General features: G+C 53.4%; 1 protein-coding gene across 2 annotated transcripts in view; it reads left to right on the forward strand.

The window, feature by feature from the left end:
* The window catches only part of LOC111772344 (maestro heat-like repeat-containing protein family member 7), a 35,744-nt gene extending 20,233 nt beyond the window's left edge, over positions 1-15,511 (forward strand). For both annotated transcript variants that reach the window (XM_070255860.1, XM_070255861.1), the window contains 11 exons: positions 2,726-2,870; positions 3,366-3,541; positions 4,039-4,176; positions 4,272-4,386; positions 7,595-7,735; positions 8,297-8,473; positions 8,839-8,997; positions 9,707-9,808; positions 13,794-13,896; positions 14,429-14,488; positions 15,229-15,511. In XM_070255860.1, coding sequence (XP_070111961.1) covers positions 2,726-2,870; positions 3,366-3,541; positions 4,039-4,176; positions 4,272-4,386; positions 7,595-7,735; positions 8,297-8,473; positions 8,839-8,997; positions 9,707-9,808; positions 13,794-13,896; positions 14,429-14,488; positions 15,229-15,377 — 1,465 coding nt within the window. In that variant the 3' untranslated portion in view covers positions 15,378-15,511. The remainder of the gene's footprint in view (positions 1-2,725; positions 2,871-3,365; positions 3,542-4,038; positions 4,177-4,271; positions 4,387-7,594; positions 7,736-8,296; positions 8,474-8,838; positions 8,998-9,706; positions 9,809-13,793; positions 13,897-14,428; positions 14,489-15,228) is intronic.
* The last annotated feature ends 1,864 nt before the right edge of the window (positions 15,512-17,375 follow it).

Raw genomic sequence — 17,375 nt, forward strand, 5'->3', positions numbered from 1 at the left:
AATTTTGGCTTCCCTCCCCCATTTGACCTGCTATTACTAATTTTCAGAATCTTCAAGTGGTTGCTTTTTGTACTTTACCAGTGTTTTTAGCGTTAATTGGTGTAGGAGAGAGGCTGGAGTGGGCTTGCTCTGTCTTGGCCAGCACAGCGCTGATGGCACATAATTTCTTAATAGGGAAATTAAGATTGCTTGTTGTTAATTTCTAATAAATACGCTTTCTCGTGATAGGGAATTTTCTTTCCATTCTCTATTTACTGAGTTTCTTTAAAAATCGGGAATAAAGGGGCCGGCCCCATGGCTGAGTGGTTAAGTTCATACGCTCCGCTGTGGCGGCCCAGGGTTTCACCGGTTCGAATCCTGGGCGTGGACTTGGCACTGCTCATCAAGCCACGCTGAGGTGGCATCCCACATGACACAACTAGAAGGGCCCACAACTAAGAATATACAACTATGTATTGGGGGGCTTTGGGGAGAAAAGGGAAAAAAAATCTTAAAAGAAAAATCAGGAATAGACTGAATTTTACCAAATGCCTTTACAGCTTCCAGTGATTTATTTATACAGATTTATACAGTTTTCCTTCTATGACCTTTTAATTTCCAAGTGGCTGGATAGTTTTGGTATCTTTTTCTAATTTTTATTTTTTTTATTATTTATTAATTTTTTTTTAAAGAAGATTAGCCCTGAGTTAACATCTACTGCCAATCCTCCTCTTTGTTGCTGAGGAAGACTGGCCCTGAGCTAACATCTGTGCCCATCTTCCTCTACTTTATATGTGGGATGCCTACCACAGTGTGGCTTGACAAGCAGTACCATGTCTGCACCTGGGATCCAAACTGGCGAACCCCGGACCGCTGAGAAGCGGAACGTGTGAACCTAACCACTGCACCACCCGACCAGCCCCCATCTTTTTCCAGTTTCATTGAGTGGTAACTGGAGAACATGATCTAAAAGTCTTCTTTCTAGATTGCATTGAGATTTGTGTATGTGTGAGTATGTGCGGCCTAGGAAGATTATGCTTATCAATTTTACTGTGTTTTTAAGGGATATTTGAAATAAATTTGTATTCTCTGTTACTTGCAACATTATCTGTTAAATCAGGCTTGTTAATTGTGTTGGTAAGTCCTCCGTAGCTGAATTTATTTTCCATCTATTTAATCTGTCAAATTCTCCATATTATGTTGCTAAATTTCATCCATCTCATAATTGTCGCTGGAAATCAACCACTTTCACTGTTTTATAATATTCCATTGTGTGGTTTTCCCATCCTCTATCAAATGCTATTTGCGGTTTCCAGCGTTTGCTGCTATGAGGAATGCTATGAGCAGTCTGAGGCTAACGTTGTGTTTAGATTTACGGGCATATTTACCATCTTATTTCGTCACCATCCCTTCTTGCATCTCAAACTTTCTTTGTGAAGTTATTTTTCTTTTTTCTTAAAGTACATTCTTTAGGAGTTTATCCTTGGGTGAGAATCTGTTGATCAAACCCTCTCTTTTTATTTATCTGTAAATAAAGCAAATCTCTCCTAAAATATGGGTTTGCTGGGAAACTCGTAGGTTGACACTTACGTTTGTTCGACCTTCGTAGAGTTTATCCTGCTATCTTCTGCTGCCCACCGTTGCTGTTGAGAAGTTGGCCGTCACTAATCGCCCTTCTTTTGTTCAATTTTTTTCCCTCTTCAGATTCTTTTAAATGCTTCTCTTTGTGCTCGTCCCTGGAGGACCCGGGCGCCGTGTTGCCATCGGGGACCATCTCTTCATCCACACCTTTTATCTCTCCTACGTTCCCCCATTGTTCTCGCTTCTGTTTCAAAAAGGCCGTGATTTTTGAGGACCCTAAGCAGCTTTTCCTAAATTTGTATTCTGTTACTTGTAGAAAATAACTTTCAGATGTATAGTTTTTTTTCTGAGTGTGGTTTTATCAGATCAAGATGAGGAGGGTGGACATTCCAGGCAAAGGGAAAGTCGTTAGTGAAAGGAGAGAGGAGAAACAGCCAGTGCATTGGGGCGAGGCTGGAAGACATTCGGAGGGAGTCGTCAGGCCCGGGCTGCAGAGCGATGTGCTCGCCCTGTGCATCAGGGCTGGGGTGGGCCGTCTGGGAGACCAAGCAGAGGTCGGGGGCTGGAAGGAAGCGAGAGCTTGGACCGGACCACAGAGAGGCTACCACAGGGGCTCTTCTGACTGACCTGAAACATTGAAGTCTGGCCAAAAACCTTTGACCTTAGAGAATTTCTTGTCTCTTTTTTTGAGCTAACATTCACCGCCAATCCTCCTCTTTTTTGCTGAGGAAGACTGGCCCTGAGCTAACATCCATGCCCATCTTCCTCTACTTTATATGTGGGACACCTGCCACAGCATGGCTTGATGAGTGGCGTGTAGGTCTGTGCCCAGGATCCAAACCAGCAAACCCTGGGTCGCTGAAGCAGAGCACGCGAACTCCACCACTATGCCACCAGGCCAGCCCCAGGCCCCAGATGCTTTCTCATATCAGGTTCATAGTCCAAGGGAGCATTTTCTGATTCACTTATGTGTGAGGTGACAGAGAACACAGAGGTCTGGAGGTGATGGAACCGTCAAGGGATCAGAGGAGAGAAAGAGAGAGGCAAGGAAAGGCAAGAGGAGAGGGAGCCTTCACTGTGGGCAGAGGAGCCTAGAGCCCCTTCCCCTGGAAGCTTTGGGGAGCCCGCGGAGGGTAACCATGTTGGGGGGCTTCTTCCTCCACAGGGGGGCCCGCAAGCCCTGGGAAATCCTGGCCTCGTTCCCCAAAGGCTATGAGGTGATCATGGAAAACCTGCTGCACAGACTGACTCCATACCAGAAGTCACGGGGCCAGGGGGCCAGCCACAGGACAGAGATCTCTCCGTTGATTGTATGCAGGGGCCCGTGGAGGGGGCCGGGGCTGGGCGGGGGAACCCCAGCACCTGTCCTGGGCCATCCTGAGGTCTTGGGGCCTCTGTTTTTACACATCAGCGTTTGGTTGAACAATCTCATGGCGGGGTCTTGCGGTGGGGTTGAGGGGGGGTGTCCCAGTTGACCCTGCCTTGGAGAGGAGACAGAACCAACTTCTGGTTCTCCCTGGGTGAGCTCAGGTCCGACAAACACCCCCAGCCCCTCCTTAACGCTCTAGGATGTGAGAGAATAAAACAGCCACCACGATTATAAGATCACTTTCAAATCATAACATTCTAGAAATTGCCCTTTATTCTCCTGGCTCACCCCTAATTTAGTCCTCGCTTGCCCTAGCAGCGCGGGTTGGTCTGGGCCAGCCCGTCATGGTGATTGGCTGTGGGCAGACCTCCTGGTGACAGGACCCAAGAGTTGAAGATGACGATGGTAATGCCCCCGCTGTCCTCTCCATCCCCAGGCCACCAGGGCCATCCACGAGCTCCTGCTGGAACCGAGTCGGCGGATGGAGGTGCAGGTGCTCTTCTCTTCCCTGTTTATGGCCTTGCTGCTCCAGATCTCCTTTCTCGTGCTTGAAGGGGCCGCGGAGATCATCCAGGATCAGCAGCATGTGACCGAATGGGTGGACCCTGTAAGGTACCTTTGGCCTCCGGGGGAGGATTGCGTCCAGGGCCCGTCGGCTCAGTACCCATGTCTGGTTGTTCCCTGCCACCTGCCGGACCTGGTCCCAGCCTGCAGGTTCTGACCACCTCCTGCCGGGGCACTGAGTGTGTCGCCCGCACATCCTTTCAACAAGCCTCCCTGGACTTCTTAGAAAAGACTCTTTCTGCGATTCTGGCTTCCCAGGCTGGTGCAAGATTCTGTGCCAAAGTGAAACCAATACAGTAGATAAACGATGCCCCCCAGTACTCACCTGGACCCCATCCCCTCCCCTTCTGCTGGCTTCCTGCATCCCCTTGGGGCTGCCGCTTCTGTCTTGGCTGCATTTGTCAGGTGTGAGCCTGGTCTCTACGGGCCGTCCCACCACCAGCGGTTCATGACTCTGAGGTTTGCGTAGACACGTAGGTCGAAGGTGATGGGGGGAAGCACCGATGGTGGGGATGACTTCCTGTCCGCTCTCTGCCTTTTCCCAGCTCCACCGTGGAGGCCCTGAAGACCTTGATGCGAAGTGCTGGCTATGGGGACCACGTGTCTTATGTTCAGAAGCTCGGGGGCTGGGAGACGCTTACCAGTCCTGAGATGCACTACAAAGGAGTCGCTGTGCTGGCCAGGTGAGTCGGTGCCCCGTCTCGGGCGGAGGCCCTCCCCTCCTGGTGGTCCTCTCCTGCCGCCCGGGCCTGCCCCTGAGCCGTGCTCTCCTCGGCAGAGCCATGGTCCTCAAGAGCTGTTGGCACAGTCGCCCCATCTTCAGCCTCACCGTCAGGATTCTCCAGGAGCTGGACCACGCGAATCACTTAACAGCCCTGGTGTTCGTGACGGAGGTGAGCGGCTCTTGGTGGGAGCAGGGCAGGTGCGGCCGGTCCTTCTGGAAGGCAGCCGTACCCCACGGACGCCTCCAGGGAAGACCGCTGGGGAGGGGCGGCCCGATGGACTGTCACTTGCTGCCTCACAGAAGGGTTGGGGGACGTTGCTGATGACAGTTGATTCTGTTTCCTGGAGTCACAGGCTTTGAATTTACCTGAGGTGACTCCCCCTTGAATTTCAAGGCAGTTCGACTCTGCCCTGACTTTATGGGAAAACTCAGCTCTTTCTTTCATCCGCCTGAGCCTTCAGCAGCCTTGTAAAATTAATCTTTGGGGGCCGGCTTTGTGGCGCAGCGGTTAAGTTTGCGTGTTCCACTTTGGCGGCCGGGGGTTTTCCAGTTCGGATCCCGGGTGTGGACCTACGCACTGTTCATCAGGCCATACAGTGGCAGGCATCCCACATATAAGGTAGAAGAAGATGGGCACGGACGTTAGCTCAGGGCCAGTCGTCCTCAGCAAAAAAGAGGAGGATTGGCGGCAATGTTAGCTCAGGGCTAATCTTCCTCAAAATAAATAAATAAATAAATAAAAGAAATCTTTGCTTAGCATCACTGATTGACTCGATATATCTTAGCCACCTGCCAGAAAAAAGATGTAGAAAACACAGAAAATAATTTTTAAAATTATAAAACCATTAATAATTGTGATACCCAGAGGAAACCACTTTTAGCTTTTGGCCTGACTGGAGCTGTGTGTGTGTGTGTGTGTGTGTGTTTATCGTAGCTAAAATCATTCTCTACTAATTTTCTGTATCCTGCTCTCTTCAAGCATCTTCTTATGTCATTACATGCTTTTTTGTAAACATAAATTTTAGTGGCAATGTAATATTTCATGGCAAAGATGTCCTATCATTTCTTGGACCATTTTTTTTTCTAATTTTACGCTACGATAAATAACACTGTAATGAACATCTTTGTGCCACAGACTTTGCCCATATTCCAGATTATTTTCTTAAATATTGAATATAAGTGGAAGCATTAGTTCAGAAAATATGAATGTCTTCCATGACTTTTGGTACTAATATCAAATTGCTTTCCAGTAAAATTGTCCCAGTTTATACTTCTACCCGCCGTGTTTAGGAGAGTTTTGTGGTTTCTGATTCACCACAGCTTTGAATGGGCTCCTTTCAAAATTCAAGGCACTTGATTTTTAAAAATTTTTTTTACCAAAGCTGGATTGCTTTTGAACATAACAGAGACGGGAGAGAACGCAGTGCTAATGCTAAACTGTAGACAGATGTTATCCTGGTGTGTCGTGGTGTGTCCTTGTGTAGGTGACAGGACACCGCTGTCTGGTTGGAAGGGGCCCACTGCCATGAGCTAATATGTGCACGCTGGCACGCGGGCGCTGGTCCATGCATTCGAGGATGTGTGTCGTGCTGGCAGGACCTGTGCTAAGGATGTGGGAATGTGGACACGCAGAATGCAGAGCCTGGAGTGGAGAGGATGCCCCAGCTCAGTGGGCATCCAGCCCTGGTGGATCTCATATTGTGGGGGAAGTGGCTTCAATGCAGATTCCTGGGCCCTGAACCCAGATGCTTGGATTCAGTGGCTCTGGGGCCAGGCCCAGATGTCTTCATTTTCTATCAATACTCTCCTGGTTGTCGTAGTACGGGTGGTCCCTGGACCTCGCTTTGAGAAACAGGACAGGCACCAGCCTGGGCAGGCGGGGGACACCGTGAGATGGATGTCACTCTTCTTAGGGCAGTGGTTCTGAACGCTGGCTGCATGCTGGGATCCTCTGGGGTTGTTTTACAAATGCTAAAGCCAGCCCACGCCTCACTCCGTCTCCCCACTCCCCGCCTAGAGTCCACTGAGTGGGTCTGGGATGGAGTCCAGGCATTGGTCTGTTGGAGAAGTTCCCGAGTTTAAAGCTGTAGTATTCCAGAAATGCTGAGAACATTGAGAACCACTCTAGGAGCCCCTGCAAATGCACAATACCCAACGGAGACACGTGGACATGTGCATAGGCGTTCGTTCACCTGCCGTTCGGATTGGATTTTCCGTCTAAAAGGGCAGAGGGAGGGGTCGGCGTGCTTGGAGAAGGCTGGGACCCACACTGCATACGTAGGAAGATGGGTGACCCTTAGCCCCAGCCACTAAAGGGAGACCCAGTCGATTGTAAACTGGAGAACCAGCAGGGTTTTAGGGGCCTGATGAGAACGTGAAGTGGGTCAAGATCTACAAACAGGAGGCTGCGGCCGTGGAAGCGCTCTGCTGCCCGCCAGCCCTGTGCAGCATCTCTGTGATTTCACCGTCCTCATCCATTTCCAGATCACAAGTAGAAATAAACGTTTAAAACAGACGAGGCTGTGTGCTTTTCTTTAGGGTCCTCCAGGAACAGGGGGTTCAGTTATTTGAATTCTTATGGCAACTCTGAGAAAAAGGTCTGGTTACCTCTGTTTCGTAGAGGAGGAAACTGAGGCTCAGAAAATTTAAGGAGCTCGCTCGGGTGGTCAGTCAATGAAATGGGTCTGCCTGGCTGCCAATCAAAGGCAGGGAGAAACTGCCTGGGGGCGGTCCATGGAAACTTCCTTCCTGTTAGGGCCTCACGTCTAAACACAGATACACATCCATTTGTGCGTGCATACGTGTGTACACACAAAAGCAAGTTCCCCTCATTTAAATGTGTCTGATTAGCTCTTGTCTTTTTATATGACATATATACGCATAATTTTACATAAATTTACAAATGAAGTCGTGCATGCTATTCTTTTCCTATGATAGCCTTTTTTTTTTTCTTTCCCCTTTTGCCTTCTCCCTCCTATTAAATCAGGCTTATTCTCCACCCCTTCATCTCCCGGGTATCTCATAAACCAGCATCAAAATATGTATGCTTCCACATTTTCTCTATGCTCAAATAATCATACACAGGTACATGTCTATATCTATAGCTGTTTCTGTATCTATATCTATATGTCTGGGTGCATTTCTTACTTTTATCCCCCATAACTCCTCGTGTCAAAGTTGCCTCAGGAAAACTTGCAGAATGACTGACTTCTGGAAGGATAGGGTGTGACCCTTCCATTTAGCTTTGGCCTCTTTATCAGTTCTTCCAAATCCTTAAGGACCTCTCTTCCCTCAGGAGGAGGAAGGCAGATTCGAAGTCATCAAGATGTTTTTCTCCTCGCCCACCGTTTCAGCCTTTCTCCGTCTCCTTTCTCCAGCTACTCCAGTGCCCGGACGTGGCAGCCACAGTGGATGAAGTCACTGTTCACATCCTGGCAGACTGGTTCCAGTATGAGGAGCCGGCCACAGTGAAGCTGTTGCTGCGAGCGGTGGAGATCTTTGCAAAGCACAGGAACATGGTGAAATGGGGCGGGGGGCCATGGGCATGCTCTCGAGAGGTGTCGTCCCCCCGGGGAAGGAATAGAGAGATCTGGAGGCCCGGGTGTCCAGTTATAGACAGGGCGGGACACACTCTTGGAATTAGAAATCCTCACGAAGCCAGGGGTAAGGGGCTGCAGCCATTAATGCTTTCTCCCTCCCAGGAAAGGGAAGAGGGGGCCACTTCACAGAACTGGCCAAGCCGATTCCAGGATCCCAGACCGGCCAGGTCTCCTGGAGATGGGGGGCATCGGCAGGGACGATAAAGGCCATAGAGGGGGGGAATTTATGGGGATAGTGGAAGGAGCTGTCATCTCCGCTGTCCTCTCTTTACCCACGAGGACAGAAGGCACCTGCCCGGATGCCCTTTGGAGCAGCTCCCTCGGACGGCCACCCACTTAGCGGTCCAGTCCCAGTTCCGGGATGGGGACGTGGGGGGAGAGTGTGTGGCCACTGCTCTCATCCGTGGGATCAGATCGAGGTGAGAGGAGAGGCCCCGATGCAGCCGGAGTCCCCTGGCCTGAGCAGCTCTGGCCCCACAGGTGCCACAGCTCCGCATCCTCGAGCCCTACGTGCTGAACTGCTGCCACTCCGCGGACAGCGACATCGTGATGGAGACGCTCCTGGTGCTCAGGTGTCTGGTCGAGAACCTCACCTGGCAGGACTCCTCCTCGTTCCTGGTGCAGCTCGCTTTCACGCTGGCGCCCTTCTTTGAGGAGGTAAAGCCCCCTAAGGGGACATTTTCCTTCTCTGGACATCGGTACAGGAAGGGAGGTGGACGGAACTCTCTCAAGGGCCCTTCTAGCTCGACTAGGATGCCATTCTCAGGGGCTGATTGCTCCCGGCCTCTTCCCAAGGCTTGTAAAGGGGGTAAAATGGAGCCAGAGAGAACGGCCACAGCCGGGGGCACTCGTGAGGCCGTGGACGCAGAGCAGATCACGTGGCGGGAGGGAGTGTGCATGGGGAGCGTGCGGTGGGTGGGGCGGAGCTTGGGGACCACCTGTCCCTCTGGGACTGCGTGGACTGAGGTAGAACATGTGTTCCCCACATGTGCGTGTGTGTGTGTGTGTGTCTTCTCACCCAGAAGTCAGAGCATCTGCGCTTGGCAGCCTTCGAGATCTATAGGAGTCTCTTGGCCAAGGTCAGGAGGAAAGTCCTCGTCTTCCCCTTGAAGCACCAGGTGCTCAACTTGGTGGTCCCCCTTGTGCTGCACATGGAGGATGTGAACATCGATGTGGCTCAGGTGAGGGGCTCCCTCTGGGGGCAGTGCAGTGGGCAGAGCAGAGAGGGGCTGGAGCTGGCCCACGTTCTGGGATGCATGGGCCGGCTCTGGGTCCGGGAGCCCAGGGACTGAACTGTGGCTGAGGGATGTTGCAACTGAAAAAGGGCTGCCTCGGTTTGTAATAGGACGCTGGGCGTCCGCAGATTGGGTCCTTTGCCCTGCGGAGGCCTCCTGGAGGATGCTGCTAACGGGCGGTTGAATGGGGTATTATCTTCGCGGGGAGGGGTCCCTCCCAGGGACCTCAGCGGTGATATTCCTGGAGAACCAACCCTGAGGCAGGGGAGTGAGAATCCCACTTGGAGGAGCCAGACTTTAAGGAAATCTGTTTTCAGAGGGACTCTCTTTGGGGGTGTGAAGACATGGGGTGGATGGATGAGACGAGGAGGTGAGCAATTTCCTTGCTCTGGGTCCTGGGTTGTACCACAGCCACTGGGAGAGTCATTACAGCCGTAGTTTTAAACTCGTTAATGGGGAACAGGGGCATCAGGGTAGCCACAATGCCTGGGAGAGCCCTGCCTGTCTCCTGACCCCCGGGTCCCTCTGCATGCTGGCATCTTCCATCCCACCAGGCTGGGCTCACTGCCGTCCGTCTCCCCTCTTTGTGCCCCTCTGGGTCCCTTCCCGGCCCTGCTCCCATACCTCCCCATGCCGAGCCTTCCTGTCTTTCCAGATCTGCCGGCCCATCCTGCGCCGCGTGGCCACCATACTGGGCTGGTGGAAGCTCAAGGCCATATTTGCCAAGAGGGACACATGGACCATCCTCAGAGCCCTGGTAAGCCAGCAGCTTGCTCAGCGCCCCGCTCTGCTGGGGAGGGCGGTGCACCCAGCAGTCCGGGTGGCTCTCCCGCAGCTTCTGGGGTTTGCAGCAGCGGCAGCCATTTAATAGTGGGGTGCTCACTGAGCATCTGCTTGTGTCCAGCTCCCAGACATGGTTCCTGCCCTCCCACGGCTTCCTGTCTAAGGTGGGAGCCAGGAGATAATTTCGGAATGCTTTGGGAAGGGCTAACGGAGAGGAATATACTTTGGAGTACAAAGGAGGGGCACTCAGCCCAGTCTGCGGATTGAAGGAAGGCTTCCTGGAGGAGGTGTCGTCTTGGGGGAGGGGGAATGGAAGGCAGGGCATCACTTAGGCAAAGAGAGGGCATCAGGAGGGCAGCTGAGGCGCCGCCATACCCAGGGGTATGGAGCAAAGCCCTTCCTCTGTTCCAGGGACTTTCCACCCATCATCTCGTATAATTTGATCCTGGGAAATAAGGGCGGAAGAGCCTGGCATGTGGGAGCTCTGAGTGGCTTGGAACCATTAGGGCCAGGGCAGAAAACTCAGTGCCTACGAGCCCACGCAGGGCACGTTCAGCAGAGAAGCAGACTGGGCGGCCCCGGGAGAACGGGACCCCCGGGGGCCGTCTAAGGCCGTGCTTCTCAGCGCTGTCGGACACAGCGCATCCTGTTAGAGCTCACGTTTACGAACACCCCCTCACCACCCTTAGACGAAATGCGTGGCCGATATGGCCTACCACTCCAGGTTGCGAAATAAATATAATGCCCAAAGGAGAACTAGGTGATTTTTAGTAATATATGTAAACCTGAGTATAACATTAGATCATGACGTGACATGCATAACGTAACATAACATTGTACGACGTAAGTCATAGACGTCCGCGCCGGGGCCCGCCCCTCTAGGGGACTCGATGAAGTAGCTGGCTCCTTGGCCCTCTACGTGGAATCTCTGTGAAGGGCCCCGCGACAAGAGCAGAACGGTACAGGACTGCCGTGCTGGGGACGCAGATCCCAGGAAGTGTTGTCGTTGCGGATGTGACTGCCTAAGTGATGGACGGCTTTTGGTGAAGCTCAAAACAAAAGGAAATACGGTCTTTGCTTTATATCGCAGATGCCTTCCTAGAAAACCCAGTGCGTGTGTGAACTGGGAGAAAACCCTGTGTGTGTTTCTACAAAAGAGCAGGTCAAGTTCTGGGCATGGATGGCGAGAAACAGGTCTTTCTTGGATACAAATAGGCAGCGGGATGTTAGAAATTGGTGTACCCACCTCATCACTTTGACAAGAACGCTGCCCAGTTCCGTCATTCCCCCTGGAGACAGTCCGGCCTCCGGTGCAGAAGGCGGGGAACCACGCGATTGATTCTCTGAGAGAAAGTGGGCTCAGCATTGCTGGATCTTCCACTTTATTAAGAGAAGCGGGAAATCCTGATTTTTGCTGAAACTTCCCACACTGATACTGGCAAATAATTTACAATGTTTAAAACGTTGTGTGAAACAAACGAAAAAATCCGCAGGCTGGTTTCGGCTTGCGGACCGCCAGCGTGCAGTGTGGGAATTGGAGGGCAAAGCAGGAAGCGGGAGGCAGGGGTCGCCGCTGTGTGGCAGAGGTTTGGGCTCAGTAAGGAGCTCAGTAAGGACGTGAGGCTGTAGGCCACGGGGAGTCACAGAAGTGTTCTAAGCACAAGCGAAACAAGGTTACATAGCTGTGCATTTTGGACAGGTCATCTGGCCACGGATAAGCGGACAAGTTGACAAGGGACAGGACTGGGGCCTGTGCTCGAGAGGGGCCGGAGAAAGATGATAAGGTCATGAAGACGAAGACACGGGGGGATTAGCCAGACTCGGAGACTCATTTGATGTGGGGTGTGAAGTTAAGGTCGAGTCTCAGGTTTCTGATGGGGGTAAATGCCGGCGTCGTGGACTGAGGTCGGGGACACAGGGGTGGAGGAGATGATAGAGGCTCTGTGTTGTCCGGGTGGGGTTCGTCCAGTTTGTGGGTCTATCCCATTGGAGGCTGGATGACATCACCGAAGCTGGAGAGCAGGGTCGTGCTAGAGAGACAGATGCGCCAACACTGAGCGCCCAGTGGGATGGTGACTGGAAGGAAAGCCACATGGCAGGAGAAGCGTGCGAGTCAGCACGGGGATCCCAGGGAACGTGAGCTCCCACGGAGGAGACTCAGAAAGACAGTCGGGCCAAGAAGCAGAAGAGGAACAAGAAGAGATGGGGGTCACGGTCGCCAAGGGAGGAAGCAGTGAGCGGCCCACAGCGTACGGTGACTGTCGCACGGCTGTAGGAAGGTCAAGACAAGATGTGCCTGTTGGACTTGGACCATGGGAGACACTGGTGGCCTGATCCACATGGAGCAGGATCAGTGGGCTGGTGGGAAGAGGAGACCAGGGTCCGAGAACCCACGGTTTCCCAGGGCAACTTCAAAAGATGGGGGAGACGACCAGGGGACCGGGCTTGGCCTCCCACGGCCATCACAAGAGTGGACCCACGGCTGCTCACTGGGGATGCTGGGTTTCCATTAGGATTTTATTTGAAGGAAAGATTCTGCTGCCGGCAAAGTTTGAAAAAACACACCAAGGATCTAGCCTCTCAGTTTGAGAACTTAGATGCAGAGCGAGGAGGGAGAGTGGGAGGTTAGCAGGAAAGGCAGCAGACGGGGGAGGGTTGGCGGGCTCTGTGGAAGGCAGGACGCGTCATCCACTGAGCCCGCAAAGAGGGTCTGCAGGAGAGGGTCACTCCCAGGGGACACGCATGACACGTGGCACTCACTTCGAGGCCCCGTTTAAACAGAATGGAGTAGACGTGATCGGTTCTCTTGCAGCCTAAAGCAGATGACCATGAGATGGGAGATTTTGAGCCAAGATATAAACAAAAAATATATTTTTTTCATTGATGTCATAGTTTATAATCTTGTGAAATCTCAGTTGTACGTTATTATTTGTCAGTCACCATATATATGTGGCCCTTTACCCCTTTGGCCCATCCCCCAACCCCCTTCCGCTCTGGTCACCACTAATCTGTTCTCTTTGTCCATGTGTTTGTATTCCACGTATGAGTGAAGTCATGTGGTGTTGGTCTTTCTCAGTCTGGTTTATTTTGCTTAATATCATACCCTCAAGGTCCATCCATGTTGTTGCAAATGGCACGATTTTGTCTTTTTTATGGCTGAGTAGTATTGCATTGTGTACACCACATCTTCTTTATCCATTCATCAGTTGATAGGCTCTTGGGTTGCTTCCACATCTTGGCTATTGTGAATAATGCTGCAATGAACTTAGGGGTGCATGAGTCTCTTTGAATTGTTGATTTCAAGTTTTTTGGGTAAATGCCCAGTAGTGGGATGGCTGGGTCTATGGTATTTTGATTTTTAATTTTTTGAGGAATCTCCATACTGTTTTCCATAGTGGCTGCACCAGTTTGCATTCCCACCAGCAGTGCATGAGGGTTCCCTTCTCTCCACACCCTCTCCAACATTTGTTATTTTTTGTCTTGGTGATTATAACCATTTCAATGGGCGTAAGGTGATATCTTAGAGTAGTTTTGATTTGCATTTCCCTGATGATGACTGATGTTGAACGTCTTTTCATGTGCCTGTTGGCCATCCGTATATCTTCTTTGGAAAAAATGTCTCTTCATATCTCTGCCCATTCTTTGATCGGGTAACAAACAATATTTAAACAATGGGATTCACTCCTCTACTCTTGGCGGTAGGGGAAAAACGTGTGAGCCAAAGACTAGGGTAACTCAGAGCTTCATGCCTCCCAGAGGGAAAGTGACCCCCACAGCTTAATCAATCCAGGAAGGCTTCAGAGAGGAAACAGGGCTCCAGGAGCTGGGGGAGGGTGGAGATGTGGGGAGTTCTGACAGCTTTCTGCACGGCGTGGTCCACTCCTGTTTAGTGTGCAGACTGTCTGAGGGCAGGAGAGCTGGCGGGGGCACCCTGCCGGAACCCGCTCCTCCTCTTCCAGCTGGAGCAGAAGGCAAACAAGGCCCTCTGGTTCCTGAAGCAGTGCGAGGCCCTCTTCAACAGCCCGCAGGCGCGCATCCGCCAGGCGGCAGTGTGGTTTGCAGGTACGGCTTTTCCCTCTTGTTGGAGCCCCCGTGTGACTGTCCTGGGTCCTTCAAGCAGCCCGGGGACCCGGGGCCCAAGGGCACACAGGGCCCATGGAAATTGTGTTGGAAAACGGGAGGAAGACTCTTTGCACCGGCTCCACTCCCCTGCAGGAAGCTCCTGGTTGGGTTGGATGGCCTTCCCAGTGCAGAATGGGCTGAGCCCGGGGAGGCCAGCCCGCAAAGCTCCCGAAGGGCGGGGAGCTCTGAGACTGGCGGGGACTGCCTCCTGTCAGCCCAGGGAAAACACCTCTGGAGCGAGGGGTCCCCCCTCCTCCCCCAGCCCAACTTGCTTATGACCCTTCAGAGAAGCAGGGGGAAATATGTCAACTTCGTGGGCAAGGTCTAGACGTGAGGCTGGTGGCCAAGGCCCGTGGTGGGAGGGAACCACAGAGGGAGGGAACGGGGTGCGGGGTGTTTGGGGCAGAGGCACAAGAGCAGGTGCGGCTGGGGTCCCATGTGGGCCCACTGGGGTGCTCTGGGTGCCCCGTAGGCCAGATCATCCAGACCCTAGGCACGGAAGACACCAACGAAATTGAGGAGGCATACTCAGGTGAGTGGCGCCGGGCCGCCCTCCCCCTGCGCATTGTGGAGGTACTGATGTTGGCTGGGAGGCTGAGGAATGAGAAGTGGGCAGATGGGCTCACAGAAATGACAATCCTGAGGAGTGACGAGGCAGGCTCATGTCCAGGGCATTTGGGTTTGGGGTGTTGGTTGGAGCCCTCCTGCCCCACCACGTTCACTCACTCCCAGTGGCCTCCAGCCCCTTTGTCAGCCAGCACAGTTCCTTTGACTCTTTATAGGAGGGACACCCAAAGTTTCCTCACTGGAGGGGACATGGGGGTTCCCAAGCCCTCCCTTCAGGAGCCCCCGGAACTGCTCGTGTTGTCGTCCTCCCATTCTCCATCCGCCCCCTGGACACGTCCCCCACACTCCCCTCCTTGTCCTCTGTCCTGCCCTCTCAAGCCCACGTCCCTGCCCCGCTGGGTTCCCACGGGCTCGCTGAGTCCCATTGCAGCTCTGAGCCAGAGGACTTCGCTCACAGCTGTTCTCTGGGCAAGGAGGGCAGAGCAGGGAGGCGAAAGTGGAGACGGGGCGTCCCGGGGCCCCTGGCAGGGGTGGCGTCTTGCTTGTGACTGAGCAGCGTGAACTCCAGGAGGAATTCTTGCTCGTATTTTAAAAACTACCAGTCCCCACCCCGCCATGGCCGGGTTACCCTCCTGGCAGGGCCCGGCCCTCCTGCCCAGCCCGACAGCGTTACTCTGTTCAAAGCCACCCGATTTTGTGTCACAGCCCTGAGGCACATGCAGGAAGACGGCGACCCCATGGTCAGCTGCCTCGCCAGGCAGACCTTATACGTTCTGGAAGCCAAGGAGAAGCAGCTGGTCGACACCCCCACCTCCTGCTTCTGCAGCAGGAGGTCACGAAAGAGCTGGTTCTGAGCCTGCATCCTTGGGTCCCGGCCAGGACAAACGAGGCTGTGACAGCTGTGACAGTGGGGACAGGCTCCTGGGCCCTGCACTGGAAGTGGCCTTGGTCCCTGCAGAATCTTTCCAATAAAAGGAGGAAGCATGGACTTCTGCGGAGGGGGCGTTTCCTTGTCTTTTGAGTCACTTCTCGGCTGTACGGGTAGAGCTATTTGTGGGGGGCTGCCTTCTCTGCAGAGAACATCTGGGTCCCGGCCAGCCCCTCCCAGCTCTGCCCGTGGTCCTTCTCCCACCCCGCATGGTGCTCTGAGGCTGGAGTGCAGAGGTCCTTTTGAGCATCGGCTGGAACTACAGGTGGGAGGAAGTTGCTGTTGGGACCCACGAGGCACTCAGGAGTCCAGTTGTACCAGGAGGAGTTCTGGTGGAGGGCACAGAGTCCGCTCTGGCTAGTTTAAGCAGGAGAGAATTTCTTAGAGGACTTAGTGACTCATAACACATTCCGGGAGATCACAGAGTGTGGATACACCCGCCGGGGACGGGCTGCTCTATAAAGACACCACTGTGTCTGCCCTTTGGGGCAACACTTGGCCCTGGAAACCAGAAGCTCAGCCGCCGTTCCTCTGAAGAGCCAGAGGATTCCTCCTCCCACGCCGCAGGGTGGGCTGGGCAAGCGCCTGCGAGCTCCGTGGCTCCTGCTGGCATCCGTCTTGCCCAGGTCCATCTGACAGTCCCTGGAGGGTCTCAGGGTTTCTGCAGGGTCATTTGCCACCAACCCTCCCACTCCAAGCCAGGGTGTCACCTGTTACCCCTGACCTTCCATCACCCGGGCCCTTGGCAAAGCTCTGAGCCCAGGGACAATAACCCAATGTCCTAAAAAGTAGGCTCCCCCGCCGCCAAACTTGCTCTGACTCGGAAGGGGCTCTGGCTACGACGAGGCCGACCCCCGGGTTGGTTCCAGCCCTCGCCCTGCAGCGCCCAGCCCCTCACCTGCACCCAAGCCCCCAGGAACATGGGGAGCCCCCCTCCCCCTGTGCTCGCCCTCCCTGCCCCTACTCATCCTTCCAAGTGGGGGCCATGCTCCTCGCAACATTCTCTCGGCCTGGGCACAGAGCTGGAGTCACTCGGTTGTGCTTGCAAACAGAGCCAGCAGGAAAGCTCACATGTCTGCGCTGTGGCCACAGGCCCTTCTCACCCCCTCCCCTTGGCCTGGCCTCTGGGTCCCACAGCTGTGGCCCCGGCTGTCACCAGGGGCCTTATCAGCTGCCCTGTTATAGACGGAGGTGAACGGGATGTCACAGGACTTGACTGTTACACGCACGTGCCCTTGTCCAAATCGCAATCTGGCTCTGCCACGGGCATTACGGAAGATAGATCTTATTAAAAACCTGTTAGCAGGTCAAGTGCACTGGTACAGGACCCACTTAGAGACTGTCCTGATGTCCCCGCCAGTTACCTCCTCTCCTTGGTCAAGCCAGGTGAACGGGCAGGAGGGGAAGAGATCAGACAGGGAGGTAATGGATTCCAGGGCCATCTCTGTCCCCGTGTGACCTTGGCCGACTCTGTCGGCTTCTCTGGGCCTCAATTCTCCTCATCTGTAAATTGAGAGGGTTGTAAAAAACGATCTTTTAAGATGCCACCAGGCCCTGACAACGAATGGCTCCTGTCAAATTCTGAGAAGTTCCATTTCCTCGGGTCTGGGAAGCTGCCTCGTAACTTATGTCCTAAACAGATTTCTCGTCTTCACAGTCATTCATTTTACAAATTTTCCATAATAAGCAGATATTACCCTTATAATCTGGAAACCGCCCCCCCCCCCCAATATCTCATATTAAGAGGATAAAAGACACTGTCACTTGACCTGGCGTTCCTGCCTCACCACCCCTAAGTCCCTTGGCATCTTCAAGACACAGGGTGAGCTGACTTTGGGAAACCCACCTTCTGTGGCAAACCCTCTGGAGGGCGAGGGAGGGGCACACAGTGGCAAGGGGGAAGCAGGGGACTGGAGGGGCTCCA

Source organism: Equus caballus, chromosome 30 (genome assembly GCF_041296265.1).
Source record: "Equus caballus isolate H_3958 breed thoroughbred chromosome 30, TB-T2T, whole genome shotgun sequence".
Taxonomy (NCBI): domain Eukaryota; kingdom Metazoa; phylum Chordata; class Mammalia; order Perissodactyla; family Equidae; genus Equus; species Equus caballus.